Genomic DNA, 23562 nt, shown 5'->3' on the forward strand with positions numbered 1-23562 from the left:
GTCACTCCCGATCAGCTTAGAACAGGGAAAAACTGAACTGAATTGGCAGCCTCCACATGCCTCTTTGCCAGGATTGTACCTCAGCAATACATACCGTGCCCCGGGTCTTGGGTTTGAAGGTAGATTGCATGCATAAGGTTGAGTCCCAGAATTCCCGGGTGGTTGAAAGGGGCCACTTACTTTCCCCTCTATTTATTGTGAACGACTGTAGTAATAGCTGACAGGGGTTTCTTTTTACCAAATGAGAATGAGGCGTGAACATATGCAACAGGACCACTGATAACTGCCTACCTAAGTAACAGCCCTCCCCTCACCTTGGGTCACGGGTGTGGGTGAAGTGTAGAGTGTAGGCCTCACGAACCATCCAGTGGTATGTGGTGCATGACTGAAAACCTACAATGGTAAAAGCATGAGTTCCCAGAGCTATCCTGAAATGTCACTCCACAAATAAGCAGGTATTAAGTGAAATGGAATGTCCAAGGCGAGCAATGTACAGACTGTAGTTTAAGAAGGTACTGAAAGTACCCAACATAGAACACTACCCAACATTCGCTCAGACTATTCGGCTAATGAACAAAATAATGGCCATCAAAAAACTTACTGCAAAGGTGAAAACCAACAGCAAATATCCAAAACATTCTGAGGTATGCATAGTTACACAAATTTTACTTAACTGATACCTAAAAAAACATTGTACTTGGTGTGCAAAATATTATATTAATATATTATGTAAATATAATGTTGTTACTGGGTTGGACCGCAGTCCTGCTGCCCGGTGGGTCTGGGGTTCGAGTCCTGCTTGGGGTACCTTGCGACGGACTGGCGTCCCGTCCTGGGTGTGTCCCCTTCCCCCTCAGGCCTTACGCCCTGTGTTGCCGGGTAGGCTCCGGTTCCCCGTGACCCCGTACGGGACAAGCGGTTCTGAAAATGTGTGTGTGTGTGTAATGTTGTACTGTTTTGTAGGATACGTACTGCACTACATTACTTTAAAAAGCCACTTTACATTTTCTGACGTGTTGATAAACAAAATCTATGTCCTTAACAACGCTGATGAAAATTATTTAATGTATTTCCTATGCACCAGAAGTGTAATATTGTCCACAGTGCACATTGTACTGTATATTGATCACAGGTAGCAATGAAGGAACTACCATGTTCATGTAAAGTTGCTCTTTGGAGGAGATCACATGAGCAATTAGTTTCCCATGGAGATGGTGGAAATGTAGAGTGTGGCTCACCAGGTCCCCAGATCAATGCTGACACGGGCAGTTTAATCTGTTTTTGGGGTTATTGGGTTTATCAGGTTCAATACGACATCAATTCTAAATTACCTTGTTACGTTAACGTGTTGGTTCAATTTTTTGTTGCTCAACCTGTACTAGTCAGCATCCTTTGGATATCCAAATTCACAGCAAACTTTAAAACTTTTCAAATTAATATTGAAATAAACACCCATGCATGTATGTTACAGTGTTTTAAACAAGCTAAGATTTGAATAGAAATGTAATGTGTGTTGTGCACAAGTGCAGACAGACAACATTGCATGCTTTGGTGACAACTCTTTGTCAGTTTTAGCATTTGCTGTATGTATGTGTGTCACAATGACAGGCTGCAGAACTGTGATAAGAAAGTTAAAATAGAATGCAGGGGCACAAATCTCTAACCTTGCTTGTGGTTTAATGGCAAATGAAAGATAGAACCCAGCACGAAAAAGAAAAAAAACAGATAACCTCAACGTGTGAATCGTCACATTCCACGGTGCCTTGCTTCAAAAGGACTAATTGTGAGATCATTTAAAAAATTAACAATCTGCCATTGAACAAATAAATAAAAGTGCCAAAACTTTGTGTTAATATTGAATATTTTTTTCATTTGTTAACTTTGTCAGAAATGCATATCAGTATCTACCAGTACAGTTAATTGCATTTGCCAATTTTCCATGGCAGATGGTAAAGCAATTTTAGATAGAGCTGAGTGGTTGATAGAAACACATACCTGAATCCTTGTCCCCTTCAGTTCCAAGTGAACGAAGAAATGTTAAATGTTTTCTCATCTGCAGCAGCTCTTTCTGAAACTGTCACATTATGGTTCAATGTCAGCCTCTGGTGTCAACTCTTCTTCACCAATAGAAGGACTGCAGAGGCTGCATAGCTCAGAGCATGGGTCTATTCTTGGTGACTGGTTCATGTTCCACTGGTCAAATCAGCAGTAAAACCAGCTGTTATCCAAATCTCTACAACAAGTGATATTGCCTTGCATTTACTGTAGTGAGAACAATGACCCTGCAGTTCACAGCATTTTCTCTTCCTGACAATGGTAGAGGCTATCATCTCTATTTATAAACTGTCTTACTGTCAGTAAGTGCCATGTTCATCCAGAGATGATCAGAAGCATTCAATTAGGCACTACCGGAAATGATGGAAACATATATGCATAAAAATACTCATATGGGTAGTGGGGGCACGGTGGCGCAGTGGGTTGGACCAGGTCCCATTCTCCAGTGGGGCTGGGGTTTGAGTCCCGCTTGGGGTGCCTTGCGACGGACTGGCGTCCCGTCCTGGGTGTGTCCCCTCCCCCTCCGGCCTTACGCCCTGTGTTGCCGGGTAGGCTCCGGTTCCCCGTGACCCCGTATGGGACAAGCGGTTCGGAAGATGTGTACTCATATGTGTTTCAAGGTACATTTTGGTATTTTCATGCATATGCAGTACATAAATGTGTATTTATACATCCACAAACTTATGCACACATGTAAACGTTATTTTCAAATTTCACAAATAAGAAACTGACAGTAAAAAACATTTTCAACACCAAAGCATTTCTGCCTTTTTCATTTATAGAATGTACTCTTGTTTGTAACTAACTTCCCTTCTGAACTGTATTAGAATAGAACTCTGCTCAAGGTAAAATAAAGGATGGACGGCTAAGAATAAAGCAATAGGGGAAAAACTTATTATCAAATTATGATGCGGAATTTACGTCTCATTTAGGGGGCACTGAGAAATCATCTTTGTGTTAAGGATAACACACTGCACTGCAAGGCAGGGGTGGGCAATTCTGGGCCTCAAGGGACACAGGGTTTGGTGGCTTTTGTTTAACAGCTGCATACAATGGTGTGAGTAAATCTGGACAACAAGTCTTTTTTGGTGTTTCACGTGTAAATCAGTCACTAATTGAAATGTAAGTCTAAATGCCCCAGGTTGTAGCCCTGAGGGCTGAAACTGTACAGCCCTGGTCTAAAGTCAATGTTTTGTCGGAACAAAAAAACACTGATTTATATGTTACATGAACTAGCAATTAGAACCAACAGACTGTTTAAGAAATTTGCATTTCTTTGCCATCAGAAAATCTTAAAATTTGATTTGTTGCTACAAGTATTTCACATTTGATTTTTATTTCTCTAGCTGATGACTTTGACCAACAGCCTAAAAAGTTTTACTGTACAATTTTTTATATTGTTCAATTATTCACCCATTTATACAATGGTATAATTTTTCCTGGAGACATTCAAAGTACCTTGCTCAAGGGTACTGCAGCATCAGTGGGGATTCAAACTAATATCATATAATCGCAATGCGTTGATTCTTACTACTACACTAGTTATCTTTACAGTGATAAATAGGGTATTTACTGGTTTATAATTGAACAGTTGGACATTTGATTAATAAAACAATTTATTTAATATAGAACATTAAATAAAGAACTAAACTGCTGCATACATTCCAAATGGAAATATGCACATTTCATAATATAAAGCAACTTAGATTAAACAAATTTAGATTTCAGAACGCACATCACATTTTCAGAACCGCTTGTCCCACACAGGGTCATGGGGAACCAGAGCCTACCCAGTAACACAGGGCGTAAGGCCAGAGGGGGAGGGGACACACCCAGGACGGGACACCAGTCCGTCGCAAGGCACCCCAAGCGTGACTCGAACCCCAGACACACTGGAGAGCAGGACTGTGGTCCAACCCACTGCGCCACCGCACCCCCTTTTCAGAATGAAAAGCAGCTAATTCTAGGCAAGCTAGGGAAAAGACTCAGAGAACTTGATACAAATGAAAGAATATGTATGAATATGCTGTCCAGTGAGTTGTTGCATGTTATCTATCTATATAGAAAACTGGCCGATCTGAAGGGCTGCAAGTGTAATAACCTGAAGTGGCTGCTCTGCAGTGTAGACTATCTTCAGGCAACTGGTTTTAAAAGCCTCCCTAAGTGACGCCCATGGCTACATCTGCAGGCCTGTGTAGTACTTTTTAGCATGTGTGAATGTCCTTTGACACAACACTGGACTCCCTTGGTCTCTCCATCTGAATAGTTACAGACGGGAGCTCAGGGTTAGGGCGTCACCAGTGAAGGCCAGCGAAGACCATCTGCTTGACTGGTGTCAAGTGGCTCTTTGCTGTGATTATGAGGGCCTCAGGTGGTCCCGGCGCAAAGGCCATATGGTCTGTGGTTCGCTCCAGCCACGAGGCACAGATGAGATGTTGAAAATGAGATGTCATTGAGTGGGACAAGGCAGCAGAAATTGACCCTTTGCGAATATGAAACACCACACAACATGCTGAGAAGTCATCCTGAGTCCCCCATAAGCTTTCTGGTTGTCTGTCATTCCTATTTGACCACCGTCTCCCATTCAAAAGAAAGTACAGCCGAAAGTTAAAATTTAAACATTTTTCAGTTTCAGAAAACCAACTACAACAGCAAGGCAGTGGGAAAAGCTGCTAGTAGCTGCCAAAGAAGAAGCTATGTAACCTTTAATATCACAGGCTTAGTCAGAAAATAATCAGATCTAAAGTAAAAGTAAGCTTCTCCAGCTCGCAAAATGTCTTCCACCATAATAACCAGAATTTTTGTTCTCCTCAGTTACCATGGAATGGGTGTTTTATAAGTGGATCACACATATGAATTATTTCTTTGGGTTTATGGTTTATTATTTTGAAAAAGGACAAGGAAAATTTGAGCTTTTTCAATAAATGGAATTTATTAAACCCTCAGATAAAAATGGGCTACTCACAAATAGTTTCACTATTCATTCATTTTAAATCAGATGTTTGCTAATTTGCCAATTTGCTAATTTTTTAATAATTTGCTAATTTGCTAATTTTCTAACTAGGGGAAGCAGGGATAATCAGCTATCACCAGGGTCTCATAGCAAGTTTCAAACTATTTCAGGCACACAGGACAGAGGATGACATAATTTTACTTTCAAGAGCATCACTGAGAACCTCCTTATTTCAGCAAAAGTTTACCTGTTTAGTTTATATGTACATGTCCTTGCAGTAATATACAATACATGTACATAGTATGTAGTCTTTGCAAGAATGATTTTATTAAAATCTTTTTGATCCTGTTTCATGTATCAGCTTATTCTTAATTTTCACAGCTCATATACATTTTAAATTACAAAATAGATCTTGGCATATTGAGAGACTTGCATATAACACATGCAAATAGTAATAAAAATCATTTAAAACACATCTGAAGGACAACTTTGTACTACACAGCATACATAGAAGAATTCTAAAGTATGTATCTTTTAAAAACACATTTTAAATATTTTGTTTAGCATTCTTCATAATGCTCAAATCCAGTTACCCTTACATAAGGAATGCACAATTACTTCAAATGAAGTCAGCACAGCTATTAATCATTTTGCACCACATTAGACCATTCCTCCTAGAGCAGTGCATGAGGTCAACTTGTAGATTACTTGTTTATCAGTCAGGCCTTTACTTGCATCCATTAATTCGACATGAAAAAAAAACACTGTTTTCCCCACAGCTTCCAGTCTGTGTTAATTAAAGTGGCGTGGGGAGGGAGGGCGTGTAGGTGTGGGGGAACGATTGTTTTTGGGTAATAATTCCGGACAGTGTTGCTGTGATTGATGGCTGAACAAACGGGTCTACAATTTAAATTGGCTCTGAGGAGGTGGGGTGGGGGGCGAAGGAGCGGACACGGGCAGCCATCGCTGGCGCATCATGCCGTGACTCGGCACCACACCTGTGGCGCGAGCATATTGGTGTGTGCAAAGCAAACCATGCAGATAAGATTAGGAAACAGTGGGATTAAGTGCTATTCATTAAAGCTGCTGATACCCCACAAGTTCTCCTCACACAACACACTCCTTCCATGGTCAGTCAGTGATTACTGCTGTGTCTTGAGGGGCTTGTTGATGTTACATGTAGGCTGATCGTGGCTGCAGATGAAAGACAACAGTAGATAATATTGCCACCTACTCCTAATTTATCTCTGATTTTATGGACGAACAAGAAATCTACACATGTGACAGATATTTTATGAGTAAAGGTGAAATGAGCTCAAGTGATACATGACCTTGAATAATGCATCACTGGGTTGTTGACAAACATGTTAAATGGGTGAAACACACCTACTATCTATGTTGTTACCTAACAACATTAGGTAGGACTAAACACATCTGCTAATTTATTTGCTGAAAAAAATGTAGCAATGTTTTGACATGGTCCCGCTTGGGGTACCTTGCGACGGACTGGCGTCCCGTCCTGGGTGTGTCCCCTTCCCCCTCCGGCCTTACGCCCTGTGTTGCCGGGTAGGCTCCGGTTCCCCGTGACCCTGTAAGGGACAAGCGGTTCTGATAATGTGTGTGTGTGTGTGTGTGTTTTGACATGGCACACTTTTGAACAAAGCATTTTTGATGCAGCTACTGAAGCTATCAACTACCGATTATTATAAATTTCCTGCCTATTTGAGCTGTATATTGATAAATATTTAACAAAGTTCTGCTCTTTCAATCATGCTAATAAAGGTATGTCTTTAAACAATTAGTTGAACCATGGCTTTCGACGTCAGGCTTGAACCAACAGTGCAGTGCTCCATATGCAGCTACTAAACCCGATTGCCGAGTGGAGGTACTGTGCTTGGGCCATTAGCCCTGAGAGATCTGGGTAATGTGATGGAGAGCAGCAGACAAAGCGACTCAAGAACAGCTCTTGCCACTCTCCACGGGGGGACCCCACTGTGCTCTGAAGACTGTGCCTCACTGGGTGTGAAAGAGAACCACACTCCTCACCATGAATTGTGAATCATAACATCCAACAGAGGCAAACAGCTTCCTCTTCATAACAACACTGTTGCTTTTAATTGGATCGGGGTGAGGTGAGAGAAGACTTTATTGCCTGCCCAACTGGGGTGCCAAAGAAACATTGGCCCCAGCCAGTCAAGTTTTCTCTGTCGAGAATTCATCTGCAGAGAAAGGCAGTCCACAGTAATAAATTATATGGCATGAGTATATAACAATATAGCAACCCAACTGCCTCTCATGACAAAAATGCTAACTATTTACACTATGTAGATTGAATTGCCCCTTGATTATATTTCACTGCAATAGATTTAAAGGTCACACATGAATGTTGAGGGATTTTTGGCCATTACAGGGTTCTAGAAGCTCATAGATTTTTCTGCAATGCCACAAGAGGCTAACTTTAAAAAGCTGATTTTATTTTACATTGACATTTATTTATTTAGCAGATGCTTTTCTCCAAAGCGACTTCCAATGAACTCTAATTATGTGATTTTATAAAACAAGCGATTTATGCTTGAAGGCATTTCAAAACCATGAATAGTTATAAATAAATTTTTTTTGCCAAGAGATTAGTGCAGTTGGAAGCTACCTTTGATTTGTATTTACCGTAGGCAACGCTTCAAGATCGTGCTTCTGAAAACAGCCAAACAACATGCAAAACGGAGGTCTGCTGAGCATAATAGGACGTCAACGAACATTTAATTTAAATGGCATGCTAAGAGCCAAATGGAATTGTAAATAACATAAAAATAAGCTATATGACAGCTGACATGTGCATAGACTTGAGTATACCTGTAAGCCTGTATGAGACTGCTAAAGGGAATGTTTGCAGTAGATAGCGTAATAGCTCTGACACAAAGATAATAAGCAGAGAGCTCTGACCACTGGCCGGGTCAGCTGTTGGCTGAGCACGTATGACTTAGCTGTGCTTGTCACATGAACTAAGTGCTAAAAACAAACGTGGCTGTTTGATTTCTCTCTCATGGTGTTACGACCCCAAAGGTTGTCTAGGAGCGTAGAGGGTGTAACATAAAGTTTCAGTACCAGTATATGAGTTATGAATTCACAAGACAACAAATAGTGCACACAAACAGGAGTGTAGGTTTAATGTCCTTGTGAAAGGGCTGATACTGAAAGTGCACAAAAATAAGGAGGCAACAAGCAAACTGTACAGAAATAGTCACAATAGCCACAGTGAATACACTTCCCTTTAAGAATTCACAAAGTAACATGGTTTAAACAGAACTTAATTATTAGTTAAAGAACACTGATCAAGTCTTGCGACTTATATTTACCTGATGCTTTTCTTCAAAGTAACATACAAATGTTAAGGTTACAATTATTTACCCATTTACACAGTTGGGTTATTCTACTGGAGCAACAATGAGCAAATACCTTGCTCAAGGGTACTACAGCTGAAGGGGGGGGAATCAATCCTGTGACTTCTGCATCCAAAGGTAGTAGCACTAATCACTATACTACCAGCTGTCCCCACCAGCTATAGGAGGGCATTTTACAGTTTTACGATAAGGCTTATGTGCATGCATAATTAAGAGATAAATACAAACAAATACGGAAAAGCTTTTAGAAAGGACTAACTGTCATTTTTGTAATGGCTATAGTATCATAATATGAATGTAGACCATATTTTTATCCAAAAAATAAAAAGCTGGTAGCATAGTGGTGAGCACTGCTGCCTTTAGACCCAAAGGCTGTAGCTTCAATCCCTGCATCAGGCTGTAGTACTCCTGAGCAATGTACTTAGCCTAAAATTTCTCCAGTGACATTACCCAGCTGAATGAATGGGTAAAAAAACTGTAGGTAGACAAACACTGCAAATTGCTTTGGAGAAAAGCATCAGCTAAATTAATAAATCTAAATCAATCCTTCATTCCTGGAGTGTGTTTTACTGAACCTATACATTTTTGATTAAGTTCTTTTTAAAAGTTTGGACTGTTAGGAAAGCAGACATAACCCTATAGACATGAACAGGGACATGTGAAAACTAGGAAGTTTCACTCACACTCTTTGAGAAGAGCAAAGGCTATGGTGGAAAAACTTTTGAATGTTTCAACAAATAAAATCAAAAGCTAACAGAACAACACAAAAGCTAGATAAACTTTTTGTGTTTTGATTGAAACATCCACTAAATCAACAAATTTATGCCTATTGGGAGTACAAAATTAATCAGGTGGAATACTGCTCAGTTTAACATTTTAAGGTGTAGCATCCGTCTGGCTCCAGCATGGAAGATCTTATGAAAGACATGCTAAGACAACATCCATGTACAATGAAATATTTATAATAAGGTTTTTTACATACATACATACATACATACATACATACACACACACACACTTGCTGAAGCCACTCATCCCAAGCAGGGTCGCTGCAAGCCGGAGCCTAACCCAGCAACACAGAGCGGAAGGCTGGAGGGGGAGGGGATACACCCAGGACGGGACGCCAGTCTGTCACAAGGCACCCCAAGTGGGACTCGAACCCCAGACCCACCAGAGAGCAGGACCCGGCCAAGCCTGCTGCCCCACCACGCCCCCCATAACAAGGTTATTTCTATTTAAATTTTAAATCAATGTATTTTGAAATGAAATAATATAAATAAACTGTTAAGTGATCAATTGTTCAGAAACAAGAAGATGGAGAATAAAACACATGTAAATTGCCTGTCTTTAAGTGTCTAATTGTTCCATTCCTTGGGGAATATGAATGAAACAATAATTCCTAAGTTTTACACAAGAAACAAACTAATGATGTGGAACAGTAGTTACAATTGCTGCCTCTGTTCAAATCATTCCCCCCTGCTGTTGTACCCTTGAGGAAGATATATAGCCTAAATTGCTCTCATAAAAACTGATACATTATTATAAGTTGCTTTTGAGAAAAGGATTAGCTAACTGAATGAAAACAATCTTGAATACTACTCACCATACTGGAATGTCATTTCTTTTATGTGTACTTTGAAAATTATTCAGTTAAATGATGTACTGAGGTGCATTTTTGATATTCTATGCTGTCGTTACACATTTGTATATTACTTGGTTGCTGCACAAGAACAGATGATGGCAGTCTTCATGGGCATTGGATTTAATTTAGCAGCAAGAATGACTTAATTACATGTCTAAGCCTAAGGCCTAGGAGACGCATGAAAAATGCAATACGTGACCATGAAGAGATTTATATAAGATCTTCAAAAAACGTTTCTGTTTATTAAGGAAACATAACTGGAACGTAATATGTTGATACAATACCCTACACTCGCTTTGTCGATTGGTGAAAGCGAATGTAACTCTGTAACCACGAGGGGACGCTTTAGTGTCCAGTCGGACCAAGAATTGATGCACCACAAGCTGCTTGTGTCACATATCTCTGCAAACAATTTATTCGTTATTATTTTTGTGTGATGCTTGTGATTTAACATGTTTATTGTTTTTTGCTGATGCAGCGCGTACACTTGATTCTGCATATGGAATTATTACATTTTCTTCTATATATATAAATATATATATATAAATAAAAGTTATGACGGATGTTTCAGGCTCCACGTCGTTCTTCAGAATGATGCATTTTGCCGTTTCTTGCACACTTGCACGCGCTCTCTTTGGTTATGAAGTCACACTGTCCTGCGCTCGAGCTTCACGCGCTGCCACGTGCCGCGCGGGCTCTGTCATTATCTGTAATTACCTCCTGTATAATTGCCCTCGGTTTACAAAGCTAAAGCGTTTGGAGGCGTCGTTGCTTTAAACTTTAAGCGCAAAGGTTTCGCTTATTTGTTTAATAATACCTAAAGTGAAGATGGGAAAAAGAAATTTCCACGAAAGTAACTCTAGTTCAGAAATGAACTATTCAGCATTTGAAATAGAACGGAAAGTGGGTTAAAACCATTCTCCAGCAAAACTAATGTTAAGTAAATTTTAATAAGCGAAGTGAGCAAAATATTGCAGCATTCTGGGGAACTATTGGTGGGGGTAGTTTTACAAAAACATTCATGACTGGTCAGTTATAAGACCGTCGTATTTAAAATGTATTCTCTTAATTCTCTTTAATTAATTAAACTTTATTATGGCCATCTCTACAGATGATTACTATCTTATTTTAGTAAAAATACTTATTTTATTTGATGAAAGTGTCTTCAATGTATTAAACCGCAACTTGTCTTAACAACTTGTATTAATGGTCACAGCAGAAAAAAAAAATGGTAAAACGCTCTCGGACAAAAAGTATTTTAATTCCAACAGTGAAATTTTATGGTAATGAATTTTGCTTTAGGCCTACTAGTATATACACAAGCTATACACATCATGCCGTCTCGTACCTACAAAAAAAGAGCAGCCTATGAACTACACAGAATTCAGCATAATTCACAGATAACGTGGTTTATGTTTTCCTCCTAACACGGGAAAAAAGGAGTGAACTACAACATGTAAAGGATAAAACACACTCCTGAAAGACAGAAAGAAGAAGAAGATGACACTGAGCAGCGGAGTGAAGGACTTCAGGAGTTGTAACGTGATAACAGGAACAGCTGCTCGGTCCTTCCTCAGCCAATCAGCGTGTTGTGAATGTGATGTGTCCGCGCGCGACGTCGGACCAATGGCGATCGAGCGGGGTGAGCGAAGAGCGTTTGAGTGACGAGGACGCGGCTGCCTCCTCAGCATTGGGAATAGGAACGGCCGTGCGCGCGTCCCCTGCACCTCCACCGTGATCGGCGCGCGTTCAGCGCATCACCCGCACCGCCTGTCAAACCAACCGCTCCACTGTCTCCGATAAACATCATTTTCTACCATAAAACGGCGGCATTTCGTTCCTAAAAGTGGACCTAACACCACCTTACTACCTTGACATGGGAGACATGGGGGATCCACCGAAAAGTAAGTGCAAAGTTACAACATTTTTTAGTGGATTTCCCTTCATTCTAGAGAAGTCGTCTGCATTTTTGGAGCTTTTTGGAACATAGTTTTGTTATGAGAGCAATGTTTTGAGCCTTAAACTGAGGTCTGCCATCTATTCTAGCTTGTTGGTATATTGTTATTATTATCACACTTATTACAAGTTATTGCACTAATTATTATTATTATTATTATATGATGTTATTAAACATTTGTTTAGTTAACGCTTTTGTCCAAGGTGACACACAATGACAGTCCGACAGACATTTACAATGATTTACTCATTTATAGAGCACGGTGTACTTACCAATTTATGATAAGTACCTGGTTCAGGAGTACTTCCCAGCAGGAGTGGGATTCGAACTAAGAACCTTCACGTGGCAAAGCAGAGCATGTCTTACATGGGCACCACAATGATATTTTCCTAGACATAGAAAGTAAAGGCAAATTAGCGCTGATTTGCATTTGCTATAAAATTAATCGCTTGTTCCATCGTGATGTACTCCGTAGCTGTCTAAAAATGTATTTAATCTCTGCGCCGTTGTCGTGTTGCTGCAAATTCGTACTAATAGGATTTTTAAATGTTTGTTCGTGCTTTGGTGCCAGTAGTTTGGGTTCGTTTGACAATAAGCCAGTATTCCTTAACATAAGCGCTCCACGTGTTTAAATTAAAGTGACTCTTTCTTTAGAACTCACGTTTTACAAGAAGTTTAACATGTGTCGATATTTTATTCTTTGTGTCAAGAAAAACGGCTCATTTCGCTGTGCGTGGGCTGCGGGAATCAGATCCACGACCAGTACATCTTGCGGGTTTCTCCCGACCTGGAATGGCACGCGGCGTGTTTGAAATGTGCGGAGTGTAACCAGTACCTGGACGAGTCGTGTACCTGCTTCGTGAGAGACGGCAAGACTTACTGCAAGAGAGACTACATCCGGTAGGTTGAGGGTTCAGCACCGGGCATCTCCTGTCTGACAAGTTTAGACGACTATCAAAGTGAACATACCTTTCGGAAACACTGATTTCTGCATTTGTTTTACGCTTTTAAGTCGAAAATTCACTCTTACAGAAAATGACACACGTTTTTTTTTTTTTTTTCTTTTTCTATCGATTAAGTCTCTTCATAAAGCCTAGCGAGTAAGACAGTGTTTACACAGCTATTTCAGAGTTTGTCATATGTAAATATTTACTCTTTGACAACGTTAAAATAAGAAAAGGCTGCACAATTTCACAAGAAGGCAGAACAACAATATTTAGTCCCACAGAATAGCCTCGACTAAAAGAAGCTGAATTGTATCCTGCATTAATGCATGTTTACATCCTTTCAGATTTAGGAATCACATGACCATTTGTGAAAAAAATTTTGTTACGTTCTATTTATTTGAAATGTTTTCTGCACATGTTATTTCTCGGTCACTAAGTATTTTAATGTTTGTTATTCTGTATATATATGCATATATAATAGCCATACTATAATATACATAATAGCTATATATATTTATTATTTATATTTATTATTATTTATATATATTTATTATGTATGGGCGCAATTTATTTTCTCAGTTATTCTTTTATGATATTAACCTATAAGGCGCATATCTGTAAAATTATCTAGATATTCATATTCTGCCCATTGAATAGTCTCCTACAGTATACTTACACTATTTTATTTTACACCTCGCATTTCAGTCTTTCTCTTTTACATTCTCTTCTGAACTGAACCATAATGAATAAAATCAGGGCTTCATATCATATTGAATCAAAGTTAAAAAAAGTAGTACATATTTTATAAATATTTAACATGCTTGTAAAAGAAGCACATCCCATGTCATGACAAGAAGCCTGATAGAAACATTATATTCCTATAATATTTTGCTACATTCTGAAAGAGATTGTTATTAACCAAGACAGCTCTGCTACTGATAAAGGATAATTAATAATTTAATTTTATATCAGACGATTCATCTTACCGGTAACCGTAAAAAAAAGTCGAGGGAATATTCAGAGATATTCGTCACCGTGTTGCCTCGTTTTAGCGCGGTCCTTCAAGCCTTCAGTCACACACTCAGATGTTCCCTTTCCACTATTTCTGCTATATTTTCTGACTCTTTGAAGAATCGTGAATAGAGTTGTAAACGGATACATTTTGTTCTGAGCACATTCCGACGTGTTCCTGTCCTTTTCCGGCCGTTTGTCTCCCAGGTTGTACGGGATAAAATGCGCCAAGTGCAACATTGGCTTCAGCAAGAACGACTTCGTGATGCGGGCGCGCGCCAAGGTGTACCACATCGAGTGCTTCCGGTGCGTCGCGTGCAGCCGCCAGCTCATCCCCGGGGACGAGTTCGCGCTCAGGGAGGACGGCCTCTTCTGCCGGGCCGACCACAGCGTGGTGGAGCGCGCGGCCGTGGGTCCCGGGGACCCGCTTAGCCCCCTGCACCCCGCGAGGCCCTTACAGATGGCGGGTAGGTCGCGAGCTCCTCTGGAACGCCGTCTGCGAGCCCCAGGCGCAGCGAAGCGCAGGACCTAAGCGCACCACTGCAGTGCAGCAGTTGAAATTAATCATGTCCCTTGCTTTTCTATTTATTAATATTTATTTCATCGGCAAGATGCCGTGATAAAATGCAAGCAAGTAGGTAATCTTGTAGAATATTCATTTCAGGAATATGTAAACTTATGAAAGTTTATTAATAATATAATAAGTAGCGGAAATGCGGTGACAGCTACCGCAATGACAGTTTCAGATTTTCATTTTTTTTTTTTGAATTTGAGTCGGCCGCTTTTTTGTTTTTGTTCTTAACGTTCTCTGTTTTTAAGTTAACGAGTTTGCTCTACTGATTAATGTATTGTAATTCCCGTGATGGAACCATGTCCATGTAGCAATAATTCAATGAGCGAAATTGTGTGCGAAAAAATGTTAAATTAATAAATTATTCCATTATTTCATTGTTATTACCAGTAATAACAGAAAGCTAGACAGAACAGAAAATGTGGTGGATATCTTAAATATGCAGTTGCGTTACTGTTGGATAATAAAGCGGACTTTTGACTAAATGCTTAAAAACATGAAATAACACGTTTCTCTGTGCTGCCTGGTAGATAATTGTGCTCATTTTCAGTTACATCCAAGAAATGATAGTTTCTCTAAATGATCACTAGCTTCTGCTGTAAATGCTGAAAAATAAGAGCATATTATTAATATGATGCAATGCGTCCCCATTTTCACAGACCAAATCACTGTGAGTGCTGGGAGAGTGACAAAAATAGAAAAGTGTTGCATTTAACACCGTTTACACTGCAAAAGGTTATCTTTTTGAGGCCATTCACAGCGACTTCCAAAGCTGTGGTGGTGCCTTGTCATTTTTTTTCACTGTTTCTAATTTTGCCTCTTGTCTCTATGATAATGTCTCACGGACCTTTAAAGATATTATATGAAGCATGGCTTTGCATTGACGTCTGATTGAAGAGTCGAGCAACTAACACACTTTTACACACTCTTTACGTGCTTTGTTTGGTGGTCTCATTTGTTCACCCATCTCGCTCCTACCGTTCATTTGCAGCAGAGCCCGTATCGGCCAGGCAACCTGCACTTCGACCACACGTTCACAAGCAGCCTGAGAAGACAACCCGCGTACGGACAGTCCTCAACGAGAAGCAGCTCCACACCTTGAGGACCTGCTACAACGCAAACCCGCGACCGGACGCCCTGATGAAGGAGCAGCTGGTGGAAATGACGGGCTTGAGTCCTCGAGTTATACGCGTCTGGTTTCAGAATAAACGGTGTAAGGACAAGAAGAGGAGCATTCTGATGAAGCAGCTGCAACAGCAGCAACCTAATGACAAAACGGTAAGGAGCCTCACGCCTCAGTGTTCTGATGAAGGGAGCTGGCGGATTATGAGAAAGAAAGAAAAATAAATCTGAGGCTAAGAGCAAAACTGGAAGTAACACTTGTTTTGTATAGTGTGAGTTGGGTAAGGTTGGAAAGTCTCTTACAGAGGCTGTTTCACTGGGTACTAATAATTGAAATGCTCCCTGCAATGGGAATTTGTAATTAAATAAATCACTGTCTTCAACTTGAAGTGAAGAAACACGGGCAGAGTGCATAGTTTTAATACATTGGTTATTTTTATTCACAAGTGAATTTTTAAAAACTCTTGAAACATGAATAAAGTTTTGTCCCATCCCTCTAAATGCCACCTTTCAAGCACTTTAGAATGCAAAGATTTTTTAAATAAGTTTTTGTATGTATTCCAATACGTCCATTCAAGATACACAGGACGAGATGTTATACCCGATGCGTATATTACAACGGCAAGTCAAAATGCATTTTTGTACAGAGGTAGACGATGACCTTGGATATGTCATAAACAAGTGTGGTAATTTGAGTTTTGGGATTATCTTCAGAATATTCAGGGGATGACAGGCACCCCCATGGTGGCCGCAAGTCCGGAGAGACACGACGGCGGCCTGCAGGCTAACCCAGTGGAAGTGCAGAGTTACCAGCCGCCTTGGAAAGTACTGAGTGACTTTGCACTGCAGAGTGACATAGACCAGCCTGCGTTTCAGCAACTAGTGAGTGCCCGTGGCCAGCACAAAGCATGCACTGTTCATATTGTCACACTGCACCAGTGCCAGGCACCTCCCTCCTTATCACCCAAAAAAGCACATGGCTTCTAACAAATGCCAAACACAGTGATAAACAAAGTAGTGAAGCTATGTGAAGTGTGTTTTTGAGCTTTACCCACATCCCACTAAGAGGTGTTAATACTTCTTGCTGTGTACTGTAGACAGTCATTTATATGTTATTTTAAAATATTTTTACGTTGTTAGAGTTTCCAAAGCATTCATGCGGATTCTCGAATCCATGCAACATGAGGACATGAGAGAGACTTCTTCATTTGTAAATTGGTGTCATCTAAACTGTCAGTATTAGGTACGGGATGCTGACATTTATCTCACAGGCTACTTTTTTATTTAATTTTTTTCCCCCCAGTTGATTCAGACTTAAAATAGGAATAAATGTGGATTCTCACACAATAAGAAAAACATTGAGTTACAGTCACTACAGCTGTCTGTGTGTCATATGTCTGTGCAGCATTGCTTTTTTTGTGGAAGATTTAATCAGGATTTCTGTTTCTTTCCAGGTCAATTTTTCAGAAGGAGGACCGGGTTCAAATTCGACTGGGAGTGAAGTTGCATCAATGTCCTCTCAGCTGCCAGATACTCCAAACAGCATGGTAGCAAGTCCTATAGAGGCATGAGTGGAAAGGACAATTTCATAGTTCAGATGCCTGAAAGCAACAGCTGTCAGAAAGAAGGAACCAAACAGTTTGTGCACTGGTTTCTCCATCCAAAATGTACCCTCCTCTCAACTGCACGAAGCCTCTTTATTTAAACAACCCCCCTGGTTGTGTTTGTACACTGTGAAGACAATCATGGGAATTACCAAGAAGCTGAGAACCTTCTGCATATACCTGAGAAGCATTGCAGAATAACCTGGAAGATATCCATGATGTAAATGTTGGGACTGCGTTACCTGCATTACAGTTTCACGCGGATAGACCCGATCATGCTGAAATGGTGCTGCCTGTTGGAGCTAAGGTAAAAAGCTTGCCAAAATAAGACAGAAAAACACAAAAAGCATAGCAAATGCTTGTGTTCCAGCAAAGAGGCGGACCTGGAAGAAAATCAAAGCCAGAAAAACTGAAAAGGGATGATATCAGAGACTGCAAAATCTGAAAAGAATTGAGATTTAACCATTGATGTGCTTTTCTTGAAAATTGAAAACCACAAAACGAACCACTCGAGGGGGATTGGCCATGATGTTTGTGCAACTTTGTCCAATGACCTCCTTAAAAGCCCAAGTACTAACGTTGCAACACGGTATACCTCTAATTTTGCCACAAGCTTCGTGGGAATATTCGTGTGTGAGTTTGTCTGTCCGTCCAAGAACATTTTTTTCCCAAAGATGTGTATAGTTATTGGTTATAAAGAAACCAGTTATTAGCTCTGGAAACAAAATGTTTTTCTTTTCTGTTTCTTGTTCTACGAAGAATATAATTTATTATTTATTGTCGAGAGACGTGCCACTTTTCATGTATCTGTTTGCTGAAGTAAAGAGAAATGATTGTACCGTGGTCTTTGAATCATGTGTCCGATTTTCGTGTCTTTTCTGGGACATGTCATGTCTTAGAGGACCAAATCCAGTGAGAGCAGGACTAGTTAACTAGTAAAATGTCTCACTTTCGAGAGCAATTCTCCACAAAAAGCGGAGTCTGTCAGATTCGGTCTTTTTTAAAAGTGTTTTAAGAGTCGGGGCGAAGTGCGGCGCTGCCGCGTAACTTTATTGTAGTTTTAAGTTGAATGGTTTACGGTAGAAGTAAAATCGAAAACATCAATCTCGGGAGTGTCATAAAAAACACCGTAAAACAGTTCTAATGTTTAAACAATGTAGCTTGAATACGTTGTACGGAAATAAAATTGCATGTGCCAATAGTTCGAATAAATTTATCGTGTCCATGAGTGCTAATATCAGATAATTAATAATATTTCTGATCGTCATTTTGCCGCGTAGGAAACGCTGCAGATCGTAACTAAATAAACAGTCATTCAACAGGCGTTAAAATAGCACAATAATAAAGCGCTTCATAATCTTTCCTTGCATGTGTGCAAAAATGACATTTATTTTAATGCAGGAGTATATCTGCACTTCAGCAACGTCTGCATGCAGTGACACAACCGGTGATTATTACTTTCATAATAAGGAAAGTTTATTGATTGGTAGTTTGTCACGGATGCATGTTTTACCAGCAATATAAAATGACACTCTGGAATGATTCCAATTTTTGATATATATATATATACATACATATATAATTTAATGTACAAAAATGAATAAAGCTAGGAGGAGATCTGAAAGACTGAAACCCTCAAAGTAAAAGTAAGAAAGTGTACAGACAATAATTATTAATTAATGTACAGACAACGGTTATCGATGCATCCGTATATTTGCCGCGGACGCCGCTGGACGTTCTGTTTAATTGTACATGTCCCTAAAAAGATGGATCTGCACATGCTCTGGATTTCTGGATTAAAAATAAACTTCATACGTCCGGCAATTTTTCCAACTTTTCCGCTGCAGGGAACATGATTTACAGCAAAGTTGCACACAGGCGTCGGCTCTATGTGAGTGACAGCCTCCCCTCACCGGTCTGCCTGGGGACTGAAATATCAATTTAAATAACACACTTTCGAAAGCACCGAAATAAAGAAAAAAGAAGACGTAAAGCAACACACTGAGAAATTTAACGTGTAACCCAGTTTATTAACCTTTACGACCGAATTTTCGTGACGTTTACCGTAAAAATCGATCGAATCGAGAAATAATAACGGTATGTTTCCCCCCCCCACTTATACGATCGGCTCGTTTCACTCAAGTGGCATAATTATATTTTCAAATTCTGAAAACCAAGGATTGTAACGCAGATGATTTAGCCCATGTGGCGACGCAGAGGTCGGTGGCTCTGCAGTGCGTAAAACAGTGTCTTTTACCTGCGCAGCTTGGACTTCTAAAAGTAATGAAGACGACTTGACTACTCCTCTCCCCTGCAAATTGTTGCAATGTTTTTCTTTATTTCAGCTGACTCACAATGTTAGATTGTCAATTTAATAAAAAATTCTTACTTAAGGTATCGTTTCGGGTAGCTCTATTGATCAAGGGCACCACAGCATGAGGAGTGGGATTCAAACCCAAGACCTTCAACATGGCAAAGCAAGCAGTTCTCTAAGCGCTGCGCCACTGCTTAGGGCCACATTAATATTAGGCTGAAATAAAAAGGAATTATGATATGAAGACGAGGCTTGTGCTCTTATTCATTGGACTCTACATGCGTAGTCAGACCGTAACTCGAAAATGACTGAAAGTTTAACAGTCTGCAGACAAAACACTCATACCGTGAAGTTTTTCGTTAAGAAGAGAGCTACATTTTATGTTCTTTACGTAGTTTTCCAGCCTGTAAGGGTTCCTGCAGCGTTGTGTTTTGGCTGCGATGATGATGTGATCCAAAAATATTCACAATAATACAACCATTGCGCCACCAGCGCACAGTTCACTCCATTTATAATTATTATGCATCAACATGTATTTTGCTACTTTGAAATAATATGTAGCCATATAAGAAAATAAACAAAAACAAATGGTAAAAAGCTTTGAGCAAATGTAGATATTGAAAGTGGTTTTTATATTAGGCTACATGACTGGCCTTATGATTCTAGACATTAGGGATGTCGAGGAAGGAGTGCACATTTTCATGACTGATCATTGGGGAGAATGTTATTAGAACAATCTAAAAAATACAGGTATTAGAACAATACACACTGGGAGACAACCCTGCCCTAACATCATATGGGACATTCATGTGGAACTGTGTATCTAAATGTATCTAACTTTTCGAGAAGATTCTGAAAGATACCTTGAAAAAGGTTCAATTTCACAATTTGCCTTACAAAATTATATATCTCTCTATCTATATATATATATATATATATATATAATTTCTGACAGCTCCACCTGATGTGTTATTGTTCCAGCGCATCGGCAAGATGGTCATGTCTCAATCTGTTCCAGTATGAAACTCTACCCTGGCAGGATTAGCTCCAAGAATGAATGTGGATCTACAAGCCATGTGCCCCATGGTTAGTATTGCTGCCTGGTACTTTTTTCCTGTGCTGATCTATATTTCAATACTTTTGATGATACAGAAAGAACAGTTGTACCGCAGCTATTGCAGAATACAGGGCCTCAATAACATTGTCCTCAGAACCCCTGTTTCTCTTCTGTTTTTATCAACTTTAACATGCCATGTTTTGGAGCCTGACAACAAAATCCCAAAAAGAGCACTTTAAGGAAGCTTGAAGAATAAATCTGCCAAGAGTATGCTTCGACATCAAAAGGCAAAGGAATCCTGTGTCATATGTCTTCATCTCTTCTCTATTTTTGGTTGTTGGGTACAGGCCAGAATATAAAACTGCTGAAATCTCCTGAATAGAGCACGGTAAGTTGATTTAAACAGAATAATATGAATGACATTTATTCACGATTTTACTGTAGACATGACATTATTGGCAAATCACAAACTGGGGTGCAGGCAATCTATTTAAATGCTACATATGTCAATTACTCTGGTCGTTACTGCAATCTGAATACAAATTGTATTTCAAATGAATCCCAGTGCATGGATCTGCAATGGGGCAGGGATGCAGCAGCAGCGGCAGCAGCATCAGCAATAGTGCTTATCAAAAAAAAAACTGTATTATCCTAGATTAGCTTAATACTTCTGATTCATCAAGGGTTCTGGTCTGTCACAAAAAAGATTAACCTTCGAATATATGGTCTGAAGACGATTTGTTGGTGGGGTATTTGTTGAGTTGCCTCTTCACCTTTTTACATCTCTGACAGTGGGGTCATTTAGCTGGAACTGTGGCTCATTGCACAATGACATAATCCTCAATTGCACTCGCACTAGAGGGGAAAACACATGCCTTTCAGTCAATACTTTTTTATGGGTGAACAGTATCTCACAGTATATAAATTGTTCTTAGTTTTATGAACAAAACAGCATATTCTTTTGTCCTAAGGGCAGGGAATACTGTCTCTGTTAACTAACACATTGTTTCTTTTCTTCTCTAAGATGAACACACTAAAAATGAATGCAAGTGAGCAATGTGGAAATAAACCTGTGGTTGGTAGTCACAGCAATAGAATATTGTTTTATACACATTCAACTGACACTGTCTTCCAAAGCAGCTTACTGTGTTAAGTTATTTACCCATTCATACAGCTGGGTCATTTTACTGGAGCACTTCAGGGGAAGTATGTTTGCTCAAGGGTACTACAGGTAGAGGTGGGAAACAAACGTTTGGATCTAAAGGTAGCAGCGCTAACCACTACGCTACCAAGTGCCCCACAGATATGATGCTATGCAAAACTGTCATGCATGTGAAATTTCAAGTACAATCTTTCTTCTTGAAAGCTACTCTTGGCTGAATATATTCCTCTGACTTTAGTTTCGGCCCAGTGCAGTGCATTTTATCCAAAATAGCAAATTAGAACTGGCCAGTATTGCTCCAATTCAGATTAGTGCAACCCTGCAACAATAGGATCAAGTTGTAATGCTGGTATGTTAATATAATCAATATTAAAGAGATAATTAAGAATTCAGATATAAATAATGAGTAGCTGAACGTAGCAATCTATGTTATCATTTCACATGCTTAGAATTAGGTTTGCTTATCAAGAGGTCACACACACACACACACACATTTTCAGAACCGCTCGTCCCATACGGGGTCACAGGGAACCGGAGCCTACCCAGTAACACAGGGCGTAAGGCCAGAGGGGGAGGGGACACACCCAGGACGGGACGCCAGTCTGTCGCAAGGCACCCCAAGCAGGACTCGAACCCCAGACCCACCGGAGAGCAGGACTGTGGTTCAACCCACTGCGCCACCGCACCCCCTTCAAGAGGTCATTTGAATTGATCTATTATAGATTAATATTTAACTTGCCTCTTTGTATTAGTGCTTAAAGAAATCTTGATGAAAAAGACAAAGTTGACATCACACATTTGATGATAGTTTATGGGCAAAGATGTACTATCTAAATAATATGGATTCTAATTGCATTTTAATGTTATGTTTTCATACAGTTTGGAAAAATTCTGATCCTGCTTTATGGGGACTTCAGTCTATCATCCTGAGTTCTTTCACATAATTTGACTCAGTTCTTGTTAAAGTGTTCTAGATTTTATGGCATTATAAGTCTGAATCATTATTGTATTCTTTGCACCTGTAGAAAATAAGCTGGCAAATAGAAATACATACAGTTAATTCTGATAATTTTAACTGGATTTAGATGCTTACTTAAGATCCAAAGTGATGATCCCATTTAGCTCATTGCTGTAGGAAACTGAGTTAACTTTAGCAAATTTAGCAGTATGACATGATCTCTACCAATATAACACACAAACAAGTATCATTGTATTCAACCAGGCAACATGTTCTGCTTGACCATACTGGGATTGCAATGGAAAGGCAACGAATCTTACAGCAATTATTGTATTAAGAACAAAAGCAGTGTACAATTATACAAAACAGTACATGGAATAATAACACTTAAAATATCTGATGCTAGCTTAAGCATAGGCATAATAAGGAGGAATATGTTCCCCAGTGTTAAATCAAGCCAGATTTCTGCCCCCCCCCCCCCCCCCCCCCCCCCCTTACCCAATATTTGTGAGTCCTCTTGATTTTCAGTAAAAAATATGAGGTACTGTTTAAAAGAATTGAATGTCCTTTATAAGGTGCATCAGGACTCAGCATTTTAGCATGTGCAGTTTTGGAGATATAGCTATATGTCCTCAAGAGTGGACAAAAATAAATGACTGGGTCTCAGAAAGGTATAGCTCCATTGTATACTATTACTACTATTTTTTAAAAAATTATTTTACTTTTTTTTGCCACTGAGCATAACAGTTCCTGCTTACAGAGCTTTCATACTGGATTCCTTACTGAAAAAAGAGGCTGCCCTCCAGAACTA

At 39.7% G+C, this 23562-nt stretch overlaps 1 protein-coding gene across 1 annotated transcript; it reads left to right on the forward strand.

Moving 5' to 3' along the window:
- The first annotated feature begins 11933 nt into the window (after positions 1 to 11933).
- LOC108924998 (insulin gene enhancer protein isl-1-like) lies at positions 11934 to 17964 on the forward strand. The gene is made up of 6 exons (XM_018736692.2): positions 11934 to 11952; positions 12716 to 12905; positions 14171 to 14430; positions 15526 to 15812; positions 16371 to 16538; positions 17111 to 17964. The coding sequence occupies exons 1-6, from the start codon at positions 11934 to 11936 to the stop codon at positions 17225 to 17227; spliced, it is 1041 nt and encodes a 346-aa protein (XP_018592208.2). The 3' UTR covers positions 17228 to 17964.
- The last annotated feature ends 5598 nt before the right edge of the window (positions 17965 to 23562 follow it).

This window comes from Scleropages formosus, chromosome 6 (genome assembly GCF_900964775.1).
Source record: "Scleropages formosus chromosome 6, fSclFor1.1, whole genome shotgun sequence".
Lineage (NCBI taxonomy): Eukaryota > Metazoa > Chordata > Actinopteri > Osteoglossiformes > Osteoglossidae > Scleropages > Scleropages formosus.